This window comes from Silurus aristotelis, assembly GCF_946808225.1.
Source record: "Silurus aristotelis genome assembly, chromosome: 22".
NCBI classification, from domain to species: Eukaryota; Metazoa; Chordata; class Actinopteri; order Siluriformes; family Siluridae; genus Silurus; species Silurus aristotelis.
Genome location: NC_139595.1, coordinates 15,152,147 through 15,169,820, shown reverse-complemented (window position 1 = coordinate 15,169,820; position 17,674 = coordinate 15,152,147). Strand labels below are relative to the sequence as shown.

At 37.5% G+C, this 17,674-nt stretch overlaps 1 protein-coding gene across 1 annotated transcript in view; it reads right to left on the bottom strand.

Annotated features, from left to right (window-relative positions):
- The window catches only part of schip1 (schwannomin interacting protein 1), a 365,243-nt gene extending 347,875 nt beyond the window's left edge, over positions 1–17,368 (bottom strand). Inside the window, exons 1-5 of the mRNA XM_083525662.1 lie at positions 17,240–17,368; positions 16,852–16,927; positions 9,798–9,868; positions 9,623–9,706; positions 7,877–8,027 (exon numbers count right to left, since the gene is read on the bottom strand). Of these exons, the coding sequence (XP_083381788.1) occupies positions 7,877–8,027; positions 9,623–9,706; positions 9,798–9,868; positions 16,852–16,927; positions 17,240–17,262 (405 nt within the window). The 5' untranslated portion in view covers positions 17,263–17,368. The remainder of the gene's footprint in view (positions 1–7,876; positions 8,028–9,622; positions 9,707–9,797; positions 9,869–16,851; positions 16,928–17,239) is intronic.
- Positions 17,369–17,674: the final 306 nt, after the last annotated feature.

The window sequence follows — 17,674 nt, the reverse complement described above, 5'->3', positions numbered from 1 at the left end:
CTATCTCTCCAAATTCATGATCCTGACTCTTTGCTTTTGATATTTGTGTCAATATTCGCTTTGCTGATATATTGATACTGCTAATGCATGCTCTGCCTGTGGTACCAAAACATTAGGGCCTTATTATTATTCAACTTCATTTTAATACTAAATCTTAATAATAATTAAAAATTAAAATGTAATTAAAACTTTGACAGTCCTAATCTTCACTGGGAGTTAACTCAGACTTGGATTAGCATAAATGCAGACACACACACACACACACAGACGCATGCATGATAAAAATTGGCACACAAAGACGGAACAAATGGCATTCATTATTTCAGAAATGGGGTTTTCCAGTATGTCTGCATGTGTTTGCTAATGTACCAGTATCTATAATTGTTGGAATCGGCATGTGTTTTATTAATGTTTGAGTGACAGACAAGTATATTCATTGTCATTGTGTTAAGGAATAACCAGAAAGACAAAGGGGAGTAAGTCGATCATTATGAGGGAAGATGATTTTAGTGGTGAATATATATATATATATATATATATATATATGTATATATATATATATATATATATATATATATATATATATATATATATATATATATATATATATATATATATATATATATTTTATTTTATTTTATTTTATTTTTATTTTTTTTTCACCACTAAAATATATTTTAGGGGGCGAACCAGACATAGTCTCAGATAAATGTTTGTAGGAATCAAATTTTTCATGATATCTTCATTTTATTTAAAATATAAACTCATAAGACATGTGGCTTTTAACCCATTACTTTTCTGGATTGCTCGATTACTGATTTCATGTATTTATATATGAAGAAGAAGAAAAAATGTCACAGTACTTCATCATCTATAACTTTCTAGAACTTATTATCTTTTTGAGCAATATCAACTTTGAATGGATAGTAAAGCTCAAAGTGTCTTCTTTTTAAAGATATACAAATTTTGTATGTAGCCCACTTTTATCAGGAAACAACATTTAAATTTAGGTAGGGCATTTTTCAGCTGTAAGTTCCAAAATCTGTGGCGAAGGCTAACAGGTTAAAGTTTAAGGACCCAGGAGTGACGTATTGGTGGTGCTGAGATTTGATCTCATGCCCCTTCTGATCAGAGATTCAACATCTTAACCACTGAGCTATGAATTACATATATGTTTTCTCTCTAAACTGTTACCACAAAGTTGGAGGCACACAATTATATAGGGTGTCTTTATGTGGTATCATAACATTTTCCTTTCACTCAAAAACAATTCCCTTGTGCATTTAGCCGGATCCATAAAGATATGGTTTAGATGGTTTGGAGTGGAACATCTTGAGTGTTTTTTTCGAACTGTTTCCTGACTCAAGTGATCTTCTTGATAATCACATCCTGGAGAAAATTATTTCCATCAACAGTAATCTAAAAAAAAAAAAAATCCTTCTGAATACTCTTTGTCTTGTATTATCGTGTGGTTGCCAAATGCATTTAGAATCATGACAGGACATTGCCTTGAGGTAAACCATGATGCACTTCAAATTCTTTCATTCCTCTGTAAGGGATTAATAAAAGTGTACTTATTACCAGTTGTCATGTAGTCACATTGTATTTAAGAAATAAACCAGATCTACCCTGCTGTGTGAACATTTAATAACCAGTACGACATCACTGCCAGTGATCCTCTATCAGCAGACATCAAGACAACTGAGATAATGGAAAAGGGGGACGACGACAAGGGAGTGTTATCAAATAGAGGTTAGGAAAGAAAAGTTCGATCTTGACAGCTCTGCTGCTCCTTGGGTACAGAAAGGGTGGATTAAGAAAGGAACGATGAATTGAAAAATAAAAGGATTGACTCTACAGGAGTCCACTCACTGACAGACTTCCTAAAAAACAAATGAAAGAGAAACAGAGAGGAAAGGACAGAAAGACAGAGAGTGTTATCGCCCTTCAAACTGTCTACCTCTAGCACTGCGCCATTCCTGTCTCCGAGTCTTCATTCTACTGTAATCTCCTGCTAATTCTCATTCCTCTGTGGGAACACAGCTAGCGCAAACACACGTTTAGCAGAGTGAGATGGAGAGAAAAAAAGATAAATAGAAAGAGATGTATTAATCGTAATCACTATTACATCTTGCATATCAACCGTTATTGTGTACATGGGTTTAGATGGGAGCTTTATTTCTTCTTCTATTGCTGACAGTAAAAGTGGGAGAGATTTTAAGTTCTGCTTTCTTTTTTCAAACACAATGCCCTTCATGCCATGAGAGCCTGATCAGACCCAGCTGGAATGTCAGGAAAAGGAGAAAAAAGTATTTGCACCTCAAAATGAGCAAAGTTTTTGTTTATTTGATGCCCTTATCTGAAAGGAGGTTTACAATTGCAGGCACTGAGCAGGTGCTGCGCTTTGTTGAAACGGATGCTAATTTGTGACCAATTAGCCGTGCCATACTCCTGTCTGTTTATAAAAAAATACCCCCCACTGGAGAAATTGTCTCATAAGCACAGATTTCCTAGGCAGGCTGAGCTTCATTTTGTGAAGTGATGGGACGAAAAAATTTGATGACTCTCATTCATTCCGTTTCTCACCTTTTGCTTTCAGTGGGGGTTAAAGACAATCATCCCATCCCTCTAGGGAACTTATTAGATGTGAATTACTTTACTGGCCAGTAAAGGGGGGAAGGAAGAGTGAGAGACTAACCTTTACGTTTAACAATGAATCTCTCATCTAGCTCTTTAAGTTCCAAAGAGAAAACTGGGATAATGGGGAAAAATGAAGGCTGGACAGATAAGTAGAGATGAGAAAGTTAAAATTTACTCTATCGACAAAAGTTTGTGGACACCTAACTATAAGGTTTTTGAACATCCCATTCCACATTTAGTCCCCATTTGCTCTTATAAGCTTCACTCTTCTGGGAAGATGTTCCACTAGATTTTGGAATATGCTTCTGGAGATTTGTGGTCATTCAGCCACAAGGGATTTAGTAAACTCAGGTGCTCATGTCGGTCAGGTGAGGAGGTCTGGGGCACATTTAGCATTTCTAAAGGTCTTAATAAACTTAATTTTAATGATATCACAGGCAAAGGCATCAAGACTTTGTGGTGACAGTTTTGAAAAGAACCACATATGGATGGAAAAGTCTGGTGTCCCAATACTTTTGTCCATATAGTAGTGTATGGGATTTGTAAATGTGTATATGCGTGTATGTGAGAATAAATCTGGTGTACAGTATAGTGGTGTACGTGTGTGTGTGTGTGTGTGTGTGTGTGTGTGTGTGTGTGTGTGTGTGTGTGTGTGTGTGTGTGTGTGTGTGTGTGTGTTTTTACAAGAATGCAAATAATTTAAGGGAGAGTCTTAGTGATATCAAGGCAGCCACTGTTACAGAATCTATATCCATTAACATTTGGCTTCCAGTACCCTCATGCACACACACACACACACACACACACACACACACACACACACACACACACACACACACACACACAAACATTCAACTACTTTGCGTGATCTTTACCTGTAACGTATGTGCATCAATATTACTATGATAAAGGTCATTTACAAATATATCCCTTATTGAACTCCAGAAAACCTGCTGCCTTATACTGCATGATTAGTGCTCAGTAAACATTGTTTTCCTTACTCCCCATTTGATCTGGTTGATAAATCAGGATAAACATGAAGTTCGTAAAGTGTTCAGTACAGTGTGAATATGGCAGCAGAAAAAGACTTGCTTTCTAGCAGCAGAAGCAGCTTTCTGATTTTACAGTGGTGTATGTGTGTGTGTTGTGGGTGAGTAAACAAGACCAGGAAAAAGAGAGAGGGGGGGGGGGGGGATTATTTATAATGCTAATGATCCACATCAAACTAAACTGAAGCTGAAGAAGAAACGGAACCAGACCACATCCAGCAGAGAGATTAACCTCATTAAATATGATTTAGCTAATGAGCACTAAATGATTGGCTGCTTTCTATAAGTCTCTCTGCTGTTTCCTTTCACTTGATTTCTCTCTCTCTCTTTCTTTCTCTCTTTCTCTCTATCTCTAGCTCTAGCTCTAGCTCTCTCTGAAATATGACTCCACACTTCAGTCTCAGACACCAGCAATAAATCTCGACCTCTCCCATCTCATCAAAAATCAATGGCTAATTTGGGCACATTCCTTTATGGCCTAAATGTGTGTAAGTATACTCCCACACACTCACACACACATACACATGCACACAGAATAAGACAGTTGAGCCATAGAATGTATAGTTGGCCCTAATAAAAATAAATAAATAAATACACAGTATATATAACACATATTTCTAATGCTCAATCACCAGAAAATCATACATCCACCTTTTAAATGCAACCCTGAGAAAAAAGCAGGGTATAATTTATGAGGCAGGCCAGTGGTAAAGAAGCAGTCTCAGAATAGACACAGTCCTGCTTTTCAGCTTGTAGGTTGTATGGCAATGAGGACACTGTTTCCAACACTGCTCACTGACCTGTATCAAGTATCCCTCATTATGCATTAATTAATATCCAGTTTTGTTTAATATATACTAATGTTCTAAAAGAGAAATTTTTATGTCATGTACATGCAGTGATAAAAAAGGATAATCCATGTTATAAGAGAAGTGGTGGAAATTTCCATTTTGCGTTACTTCACTACATTTCAAAGTCAAATATCGTACTTTTTACTCAACTACATTCTGCGAAATCAGTCGTTCCTTTTTATTTATGAGTGGATTAAAACTCAAGCACATAGCAAGCTTTTGTCATAGCACTTTTACTTAAGTGAAAGTTAAAAGGGAGCACTTTTACTAGAGTATTATTTCACCATATATTTTGACAAAATATAGAGAAAGCATCTTCATTTGGCCTGTATATCTTTTATGAATATTGGTAGAAAGATTTTCCCCCAATTCTCCCTAAAAAGGATGGGACTAAAATAATCTATCCAGTCTGATACATCAGATGGGCTCTCCAGAAAAGCTTCGTAGACCTTCTCTGGGCATCCCTCAATGCTTGCAGTACTGAATGCTGCTATTGGTCTGCTCTAGCTGCCAACCATAAAGGCTGGCAACAAACCGTCCAACTGGGATGGATTTAGCATCAAGAATAAGGCTGCCACACCTATTCAACATAGGGTCTGTCAGCTAACACCAAGAGCTTGCAGACTACTTTACATTCTCTTGATCTTCGTTCACAAAGCCAAGCCAAGAAGGTTGATCAGTCATCAATGCTATTTTCTCCGGTCAAAATATATTTCCATGTTAATTGAACCATCATCATCATTTCAATTGCTACATTTCAGAAAAACACCCACCCTATAGAGGATCCAATGAGCCATTTAGAAGAAAATGCATGTCCAATATACAAGTCCTAATGGAGAAAGCGCTTCAGCAAAAATGAACCCACTATTAGCCTATTGACTTATTGTGATATTTTTTAGTGTGGCCTGTGTTGAACCGTAACTAACAGCAGCTTCAAAGCATCAGTCATAAGTTCCATCTTGCTGTTCAGGCTTTCAAGTAAGCATGGCTGGATTCCATTGCAATGCTGAGCTACATAGCAGAACTGATGAATATTCAATACTTTATAAACACTCGCTGTGGTCTCCTATTTCATAAATATGCATGAGGACCTTTGGGCATCATCGTATTGTTCCACTTTTTCTACAGCTGGTTAGTCCAGCTGATTTTATAAATTCTCCCTCATACACCAGTGTTCTTATAACCTCATTGTACTAAACTTCATAAGATTGGTGCTACAGTTCAGGGTGTGTGCATGATAACAAATGACAAAAATTGAAGTGTGACAAGATTTCACAAGTGAATGCCATGTCTCATGTACATATTAGACAACCAGACCTAGAAGATCAAATGTATTCCTTTGACATCAGGCCACTTTTAACCCACACTGGTGCTTTCACTTTGCATGGTTAAAAGAATAATTATCTATAAGCATAAAATAAATATATATATATTTTTAAATGAAAAATGAAAGCACCAGAAAGAAGATTTTTAATAGTCCTTTGCGATTGTTGCTTGTCAGACTGTACGAACATGATCCCCATTTCACACTGTAGGATCTCAGTGGTCATAATGTCAGTCTGTATGACAGTCAAAAACTGATGTACCCAAGGATAAGGTTTGTTCGAAGTTTTATGTCATCGATTCGTGACACGTTCAGACCTAGTTTGCTAGAGGCAAACAAAAACAATCTGTATCGTTAATTTTGTTCGTGACATGCCTTAATCACAAAAATGTCCTCCAAACACTTTTTTTCGCTCCATAACTCAATAAGTTTGTCTTTTTGCTGTATTGTCCACCTGACTCATTTCGACATTTTCCCTGAGGTGGTTTGAAGTTGTCACACTAATTGCGTCATCACCTTCGGCGCTCCTATTGATTCTTTGTTTGACGGTCGTAGGAGAAGTCACACTGCAGGAAAATCTTCTGTCTGCCACTGCCAGAATTTTATCTGAGGAGAAAGATTATCGCGACGGCCATGAATCGGCTGTCGGTAAACATGTCAAACAAGTGATCAAAGACTACAGATTTTAGCCTAAGGTTATATAAGTATAATTTATGATTTTCAAAATTTGTCTCGAGTAACCAAATCGTGGCCAAAATCGCACACCTGGTTAAAGGCAACTCGGTCAATCATATACTAGCCAATCAAGCTCATATTTCTTTCTTTCAGCTTCTCCCATTAGGGGTCGCCACAGCGGATCCTCCGCATGTTTGATTTGGCACATGTTTTTACGCTGAATGCCCTTCCTAACGCAACCCTCCCCATTTATCCGGGCTTGGGACCGGCACTAAGAGTGCTTGGGGTTGGTTCCCTGACCGGGGATCGAACCCGGGCTGCAGCGGTGAGAGCGCCGCATCCTAACCACTAGACCACCAGGGACCCCATTCCAATCGAGCTCATATAAATATGTAAAAACAGGGCAGATAGCTCTTTTCTCACTTACTTTTGCAATGCAAACACCTATATTACATGAATTGGTGCTCTTTAAACAATAATACCATTAAGCCAATAAGCTAATTCTCAGCTAACAATATATGAGTGGTTGTAAGTCATTTTCGCTAGAAATGATATAGGGTCTGGTATAACTACCATCATACCAGTCTCGGAATGAGCTAAGAAATCAACAGGAAGTTAAAAGACAAAACTTCTGCTGCTGTCTCTCTTAAAGTGCAACCTGATGATTTCATTCATTCCATAAAAAGCATTAGAATGTGGAGAATATTGAAATCATATATTTAGCACTCAATGAACCCCTCTCCATCTTTCCCTTATTGATCTGTAGCTTTCAGATAGTAACCATGCCCCTGAGAGGAGTAAGATGGGGGGAATATAATATAAAAAAAAATTTTACTTCCTCCTCAACAGGAATGAGAATAATACTGCTCACCATCCTGCACAACATTTTTTTTTTTTGAAAAGATGAAAAGGAAAAACTCTCATACCACGCTCACCTCAGTTACTATAAATTATACTGTAAGTCTGTTTGTTAGTGTGTGTGTGTGTGTGTGTGTGTGTGTGTTGGTGTGTGTGTGTGTGTGTGTGTGTGTGTGTGTGTGTGTGTGTGTGTGTGTGTGTGTGTGTGTGTGTCGGGGAGCAGTGTTTAATTCTCAGTGAGTCCTAAGGGCAGACGGAACAAGGGTGCTGCACTCCTAAGACTACTTCATTAATCAAACAACCTACTTAGCAAATTAATCTAATTAGCTGCTAATTACAGATCTGGGCATCATGCCAACAAACACTCAACTCAACATCTTCATCCCTGGGTCCAAGTTTGCAAGATGAATCTCTCGTAGACACATGCATAATCTCTATCATTCTCTCTCACTCTCTCTCTTTCTCTCTCGGTTTCCTACCAGTGTGAGGTTTTGACCCAGCTCTCCAGCAGGAAGGTCAGCGGGAAGGGCATCTTCCTGTGACACCAACTCAGAATGATTCATGAGGATCTTCGGCTCCTCCTGCCAGCCTTGTTTGCGCTCCCACCAGGTACGCCATGCCCTCTGAATTCTGGGAAATTGAAACATCTCAAGTCATTTGCATGATTCCATAAAATCAGCTGCCCAGAAACAGATACTGTTTATAGATGAATGTGCTATAAGATACATCTTCTCATTTTTAATCAGTAATTACAGTATAAATGGGCTTTATGAACACCTGAGAAAAACAACAAATTAAACCAGATGCCTTTTACCCTCACACTACTGACCTAATGAAATCTCAGATAACTAATTCTTATCGACTGCAGCAAATTGTCAGCACTAGACCCAATTCAATTATGGTGCTGGAACCTGAATGGGGTCGTTTAAGGGAAAATAAGCCGTTCTGTGTAAGAATATTACTGGGAAAATGTACTTTGATTCTTCATAACTCTATTATCGGAAAGAAAATGGAACCAAAACACAGTATTCGAGTGTTTAAAAAAAGTAATGTTCAAGCAAAAGTTTTAATGATGCAATTCATTTCAATTCAAATTGGATTGTTTAAAATATATTCACAATATTTTTCTTTCTACTTGTGCCTGCAAGTATGAATATGAAACAAAACAATGCTAGTCAATGTAATGTACTATATATTAGCTAGTTTATAAAAATGATTAGTTTCATGTTTAATGCATCAGCTAGCAATGAACCCAAATATGACTACTGAATCACAGTCACATCTCAATTACAGTAATTGCAACCAATAGGATTAAAAACAGGATGAACATTATTTAAAAAGACTGCATTTACAAACGTTCAGCATGAATGGGAACAATTTCTTTTTTTTTAAATGAAGACGAAAAATGTGACGAAAAACAATGTTCTATTGAGGGTAATGCTGTATTTTAACGGTTGCTACATAATTATGAAGCACTGTTGGACTATTTATAAATGGCTTCAATTCAGGGGTGACATGTTTTATGTTGTATAACTTTAATGAAGTCTTCCCCTTTGCAGCTGCTGTTTAATGATTATTATTTCAAGTACATCAGTTGCTCAGGTGACATGCAGTATACAGATAAATAGAGGCTTTTAAAGTAGGAACTGCTGTACTTGAGGTTAGTTCCAAGAATACAGATGGACCACCAATGCTAGATTTAATAACAAATACAAGAAGTATTGGGACACCTGAATCTTCAAGCCATATGTGGTTCTTTCCCAAACTGTTACCACAAATCTGGAGGCACACAACTGTACAAAATGGATGCCTTTTGGTAGCATTCGATTTTCCTTTCATTTGAACAAAGATATGATTTACATGGGTTGGAATACAAGTTCTTCACTGGTCTTCTATCAAACTCTGATATCAACCCTAGTGAACATTTTCAGGAAGGCTGACTCCACCCCAGGCCTCCTCACCTTGCATCATTATTTGAATTTCCTAATGCCTTTGTAGATAAACCACAAATCTCCACAAGCACACTCTCCAATATCTAGTGGAACATCTTTCCAGAAGAATGGAGGTTTTTATAATAGCAAATGGGGACCAAATGTGGAATGAGATGTTTCAAAATCACATAAGACTCATATGGTCAGGTGTCCACAAACCTTTGTCCATAATGTATGTCACACTGGCTCAGAGCCAACCTGCCCATACTGTAAGAAAAATGTAAAAACACTCACATTATGGCCTTGTTCTCTTTTAGCAGCTGCTGCTCCTGTTGTAGCACAGCATTTTCTTCTATCTCATTCTGCTGTTGGCGATTTCTGGAGGCAAGACAAGGAAAGGGAAATTCACAGAAATGTGGAAAAGGAGTAATGTTTGGGTTGAACATGCGCATACAGACAGCTCTCTAACCTCTCCATCTTCAGTCCTCCCAGTCCTCCACCACTATGGTTGCAAAAGCGATGACACTTGCGTCCTTCTTCCTAAAAATCAAATCACCAAAAATACATCTTTACCCAAAGGATGATAAACGTCTCACATAAAGTATTTTCAAGTTTCCCTTTTGCTCCACCCCCACATCATTTTAACCCAGGTAAGAGTCAATCTATTCCAGTTAGTGCCAGGTATGGTACCAAAAGGAAATAAAGTACACTAGACTATAAATCTTTTGCCTGATGCTGTTGATGGACCAGTTCTCGGTCTCAGACTCAGCAGAGAGTTTATCCATCATGTATTTACTTGTGTCTCAAGTCCATCCTGAACTGGAAATAAACAAGGCTAAGGAAAGTGGACCTACAGCCCTGAATCAAAGACATGGCCAAGTGTGCACTTGACCTACTCAGCATGAGTTTCACGAGAAACCTGTTTAGATAGATGTGTTTAATAGCTATTTTTATCTGCATATCATCATATGGGCCTAACAAGAAATTATTATTATTATTTCAACATATTCAGGATGCATCAACTCTAGTTAAGTAGGCTTTTATTGTCATTCCAACCTCATACAGTACAGTACACCGCGAAACGAAACAACGTTCTCCCAGGGCCATCATCATCAGCTCTCAATCCTGAGTGTATTTATAGATATGTTCATAGCCTCGACCTTTCCCATCACCATAAGAAAAGATGAAACTATATGCACTCAAGCTCTGCTCCGAACCTTCAGTCTTTATGAAGCATTCTCAATGCCTGGACACGCTGACACTGATTGAACGCCAACACCCACAGTCCCCAAGCAGAGTGTATAGCATATAAAACATGTTGGAACAGAGAGAGCGATAGGCTTTGAGTGTGCATGGTTTTGCTGTTGTAAAGCTAATTATAATAGTGTGCTATGTTCTGGTGAGCAACTTTTTAGTGTTTAAAAAAGGGATAGAATCTTGTGCTTTAGTTTCAGCTTCTATGTACAGTATATTTTAGCCAGTCACATTGACCAGATTAATTAGATAGCTATTATTTAGCTAGGCAGCATAAGTGGCAATTATCTACCATTATGTACCGTCTACGCATATAATGTAGGTCTTTGTAGGTTGTGCATTTGAGAGCATTGCTGTATCTTGAAGTATCAACCACCTTTTTATGATCAGCTATTAAATGCTGGTATATAAATATCTTTAAGTAAGATTTTTAAACTGTACTAATGCTCATGTGGGGTTTTTTGGGGGGTGTTTTTTTTTTCCCCATATAATAATAACTGTGCTCTGGTGAATATCACCCAGCATTATCACTAGCACAGTGTTGCTCTGATGTTATCGATTGCTTGGTCTGGGGAAATGTTGAATCAGGAGAAAGAGTTGTATCTGTAAGGGCAGGCATTAATTGAAATATTGGAAATCAATGTACATAGGAGGCAGTGGCAGTGTGACAGTATTCAGCACAATAGTTGCAGGTCCTAGAGCAGTCTAAAGAGTGGAGGCTAAAACACAACATGATGGCTGAATTGTAATTACACTAAGTAAAGCAGTAGGGAAAAAAATGACGTAAATGACACAATTATTTAACGAATGTGAATTGAGTCAATAGAACATTATTACAAATGTGAAACATGCAAAAGCATGTCATTCTTTTTTTTCTTTATATTGACCAGACTTCATCTGCACAAAATCTTTCATATTTGTATAACTTAATATTCAATTAGACAATTTTATGATCCGACGTGGCAGCAGTTCCCATCTTAAATGAAAGCAAAGCATGATTCCAAACCGATTCAGGAAAGAGTCATTCTTAGCAATAGTAATACAGAAGATATAGGAAAACTGACATGTTTTCAGCATATCTACAATCTGTAGGTCAGAAAAATACCCATACCTAAGACAAAGTGGAACCAGGATTCTGTCCCTGGAACCCATTACCCACTGCACCTCCATTTTCCAAGTTACATGCTACACATTTTACTTTCTACCCAACCCTATTTCCTGTTTTTGCAAATTATATTCTGGATTCTGTTTTTCTGATGTTTTTATTTTTTCAATTTTCAAAATGTCAATCAGTGTTTTATTTCTTCGTTTTGTATATTTGCAGCAAAAACTGTTAATCAGCACTCGCATCTGCTTTTATCTTGTTTTGTGACAGACACCAGTGTCAAGTGATGAAAAAAAAGGACACGAAACCGTCATTGTAAACTTTTAATTGTAATTCTGGCTCTTAGGTTTCAAATTATTTTTATTTAAAGCCATGAAACAGTCGGATGATACATGCAGGTTGAAGATCTCGTGTGATGAAGATTCATTGAAACCATCTGTTTATGAAGCTTCTATAGGTTACCAGTCATAACTCAGATCCCCAAGAATTAATGCTGTTAAGAATGTTTTAATACATAAAAGAGGAAATAGTAGTTTGGAATTTGAATGTGTATGTAATATAAAGTTAATGCATTAATGGAGCTGTGAAGTATTTATATGAGTTTTGTAATTAATAAAACATTTTTAGACTGATAGTACTCTTAGTCCCCTGCATAGTAATCTTGCATCGGGAATTATTTATTATAGAGATTTCAATGCATTTCTGGAGGTTGTACTGAGCAAGTGTTCAGCCAAATGCAATAAGTCAAGTTTAAATGTAAATCTTATGTAAAAAAATAAATAAATAAATAAATAAATCAGACTTGGACTACACACATCAGTCAACAGGATCTGCAGTATGTACAAGACGTAGGATAATTTTTAACACGAAGCACTGGGATCAGCCAAAGTGGAACATTTATTAGCTGGCGAATACAAACAAATGTAGGGTTCAGGGTCACAAAAGATGGATACAGAACTCAACGTCACCTTACCATGTGCTAAGAGGCAGTTCACAGGTATGGGGATTTAACTCAACACAACTTCACTTTATGGACTAAATTTTGTAGACACCTTACTATAGGATGCGCTTTTTTCAAACAACCTATTCCACACTTAGTCCCAATTTGATGATATATCAACTTCTACTCTTTTGGGAAGTTGTTTCACTAGATTTAGGAGTATGGTTGTGGAGATTCGTGCTCATTCATCAAACAAGGGCTTTAGTAAAGCCAGGTATTGATGTAGGATGTAGAGACCTGGAGTGCATTCAGCTTTCCAATTCATCCTAAATGTGTTCAGTAGGTTTGAAGTCAGAGCTTCATAGATTTTTCAGTCTAAGGATCTTCCAGTATAAACTATATCAGGTGTCTTAGTACTTTTGTCCATATAGTTTAAGTACTGTATTTTACGTATATCTAGTGAATACAAAATCTTTTTTTTTTTTTTTTTTTGAAGGGGGGGGGGGTGCATATAAGGACATTAGTGTTCAAAAACTAAACCACAATCATATCCTTACTTGACTCATGCAGGATTATAATTAGTATTCATTAAAAAGGCAAAAGCTATACACCTATTTTATATATTTTAGGTTATGTTTTAAACTGTTATTACATTGTTATTTTGAGTTGCAGAGGGTCATATGTATTTCAGCATTCGAAGGGTCGGTGATGTCATCATCCGTAGCTCAACACCCATTAATCTAACCATAGAATACCAAATGAGCCACACATGATTTAAGTAAAAAATAAAAAAAGAATTTGCTACACACTGTTACACAGTGGACTGCTTGCCATTTACCACCTGCCTTTAAAATAATTATCATTGCAGGAGCTGCAGACACCTGGGTATTTAAGTGATGAATTTGCGTCCAACGTATGAGTGGGGAAACGAACGAAAAGCAGGCTGCCATGCTCGACAGAATAAACTATTTTGCTGTCAAAGTGCAGAAGCAAGCAAGTGCAATGGATCTGATCTTGTTACACCGTTGGCTTATTAAGACACAGTCAGTTGTTTCAGCGCAGGGCCCGGCTGCACTCTATACACTCATATGCCTCCCCTGGGGAAGCAACTGAGGAAGCGGAACACATTTCTGACATCTAATATCTGTCTGTCTTTCTTCCTCTGTCTATAGTTGCTCATCTGCTTGTCTCCCTGTCTTCCTCACAAATGAGGTTTTTGGCTTTTCCACGGTACAAAACCGCTACTCTTTCCTTTATGATGCATTTCAGAGGCTATTAACTGATGCTGATATGACAATCTGCTTATACTTGTAGTTATTATGCTTTATAAACACAGTTTGGCCCATAGCACGACTCTGGCATTCAAACGCAAGACAGAATACACAACGAGGCATTCAGACAAAACAAATTTTCCATAAAAGTGCTTTCAAATTGTATTCCTTTTAATTTGAAAGGCATGTTCTTCCAAATTTTGGAAAGTGCTTGTCTAATCCGCTCCTTCATCACTGCAGGTAACCATGCATGCTTGTATGAGTAATGTCTAATGCACAATATGATGAATTGTGTTTGTTTGTTTATTGAGCTTTAACGCCATGTTAGCATCAGGGCTACATACATGGCAGACACAGGGAAATCAACAAATCCATTCCCTTTAAATTACTATATAAAACATTTCAGCTTTACATAAGACAAAACACTTAATACACATTCAAGTGATGCATTATAAAAGATCCTTTGTAAACATGTTTTTAAATAAAATAGTTTCCTAGCAATATCGTAAAAGTCCAACAAGATGTGTTTAATAGTCAAGGAATCCTGAAATGAGAGATATATGGGGGAATTCAACCATCAGTAGAAACCTATGGGTAAGCTTTGAGTGGCCAAGTCGGCACATAGTGTAGACCACTTGGTCATGCCTTGATTTAAACTTATAAAAAAAAAAAAAAACACTTATTTTAGTACTTGGGCTTATTTCAATATCGTGAGGCAAAAGAGCAACATTTTTAAATGACGAGAATGCAAAAAAAAAATTTACGAACGATTTACTGTGTTATAAAGGTGATGATTGTTTACCCAGGGAATATTAGCTAGCTGGAAGGAGGCTTGACATGAAATAAAGCAGTTCGCACATCAATACAGGCAGACAACTTAATTAAATCACTATTGGCTAAGGTGTTGCTGTTCCAGTCCAGCAGAAAGATTCTTGACTATTTGCAGAACCACTGGTGCACATTACACATACATGTAAATGTTGTGAAGTGGATTAAAGACTGCTAGCCTTTTTTTTTTTCTACCAATTCAAATAAAAAAGAAACATAATTTCCAGCAGGATGAGTAAATATAAATATAGAAGACCAACTGCCAGTTGCAATATAACCAAATTAAGCTATCAATTTTAAAACATAATATATTCCCACCTATGCAACATTATTTTTTATTATTTTATAAATAACTGCATACACTCCAATTCCAGAAAAAAAAGAGTTTTCACTTGGCAGGAATGCCACATTAATGGAAGCTTTATTCACTCATCATTTTTTAATCAGTGTTGTGTTTACTAGCCAATGCAAGCTTACAAATACTGTGTATATTCCTTTACTCATATGCATATAATTATGTCTTATGTGTAGCAAATAAAGCCTGTCTTTCCTCATTTATAGACCACATAAGCACAAAGTATGGATTGGATATTTCTAGATTATTACTCAAAAGCCCCTAAATCATTGGGGGTAAAAGAAAGCCAATTTTAGCAATAAGATCCCTTCAATTCTACAAATCGGTTGTTACATGGTGTTGGGTAATATTACACCATGCTTTCTTGTTTTATGAGTTGCATACGTTCAGCTTCAGTGGTTACTCAGCTGTATTCTGTGCATTGCATTTAGAAAATCTAATCCCAAGAGAATAATAAACCAGCGAAAGCTTTGCACCAGGATATATCCAGATGATAGCAACATTATTATAGCCAATCACAGTGATCGATCTAAGAGATGAGGCTGAGCTCAATACCTCAATTTGAAAAGCACTGAATACGGCACAGTGCTATAAATTATTAAGGAGATGAGCTGGGAGAGATGTTCGGATACATACAAAACTCTCTCTTTTGCTCACACACAAACCCATACTACATTCAGATACTTAGTACTACTAAAGGTAGTAGCTGTTTATTAAATTTGGCAATGCAGAAAAACTGTTTAATAAACAGTGCATGAATGTATAGGCTTACTCAAATTCTTTGCACAGTAAAATTAAATCCATACTAAAAAGTTTGACTAAAAAGATAAATGATATAATCCGAAATGCTGTCCTAGATTTACTTTAAGAGCAATCATTTTTTAAACATTATCCATAATGTCTTGCTAAAGTTTACATTAATGGCTACAATCCATTTAGTCTCGCAGCTATAGCAGCCTCTCCCTTTGTCTCCTCTCTACTCTCCATCTCTGTCTTTCAAGTTAAACATGCTCCTGAGCTATTAGTGCTCCTTTCCCTTTTTCTCTTTTTGGTTCTGCGTGATTCACCCTGATGCCCTACATCTGAATGGAGTTCTCTTCAATTGAAAATGAGGATAACGAACGTGACTATGAACTACAGTATGAGGATGGATTTGGACTGTAATTAATATCTGCTACAATGGTTTAGGACCACAGTTTGCATGAACAGTTTTGCATTTAAGACCACAACACTAAACAGCACACCTCATCAATAATGAAACTACAATAAATGGACATTCGGTGACAGTCAGATAAAGATGGGTTCTTTTCAAGGTTAAAAAAAATTCAATAGCAGATGTCAAGTTTACGCGCTCATCGCGGGTGCGCGCGTCGTCCCTGTCCGGGGTGCTGAAACGACTTGAGGGTGCCAAATTCCCATGCGCACCAGGTAATCGTTTGAGACAGCAATCAGCTGTCATGATGCATCATTTCATCTGATTACCCGTAATGATATTTGCAGAATGATCCACAAGATGACCCTTCTATGGGGTGTCAAGGCATATACACAGACTGTCCCTATATGTATGAATGCACAGACACAAACGCACACGACGACGGACGCCAGTGACGCATCTGCACCATTCCCATGAGTTACCTGGACACCTAACTGGTGATGTAATTCCAGTCCAAAGACACCTTCGAGATGCACGTCCTGAGTTCTTAACCCCTGAAACGCGTTGGAAATGTCTGAGGAATGGGAGCGTTTTGAGCCAAAGCTGTGCGACTTTACCTGTGTGATTCGCAGAGATAAACGCTTCCTCTCGGTCTCGCCGCGTAGTCTGGCGCCGTCGCCGCGAGAAGCTTCCCTGGAAAGACCACCAAAGTTACGGGTGTTAAAACAAATAAATTAATAAAGCTCAGGGCAGACGGAGGGAATTCGGTCATCCTAAGGATCTTTGCGATGACATAAGCGATTAGGGACACTAAACACGGCGTAATAAAAATATATAAAATAAAACACACACAGTACACACACACACACACACACACACACACACACACACACACACACACACACACACAGTAATCCGTTCCTTTTCCCTACTACAGCACGATACGAAAAGATAATGACAAAGACATCCGTACATCAGAGACACATCAGGTTTAAAACCACTAACCGAGAATTGCCGGTGCCGAGCATGCCTGTCTGTCGTGGTCTTAGTAGTAAGGAGGAAAACAGTGAAGCGGCTGGAGATGCGACTCTGAGATCTTCCACTCAGCCAATGAGACGCCTCAGCTTGTGTGTGGCTTATAAGCGCGCTGGAATAAAGGACTGGAATTAACGGTAAAGGCTACAACTGAACACAACCAACACAATAGCCGATATATAAAGTCTCATACGACATTTACAGGACAGCATCCAAAATAACCCCTATGGATCATGCTGCATGGTTATGCCTAACCAAATTATTATTTCTTGTAGTCCTGATAGAGGGGATGGAATTAATATTATGGAACGGTATTACCATTATTGATATATAGTAAAAGCCGACATTCTATATATATGATCAGTGAAATTACATAAGAACGTATTAATTACTACAGATGGCTAT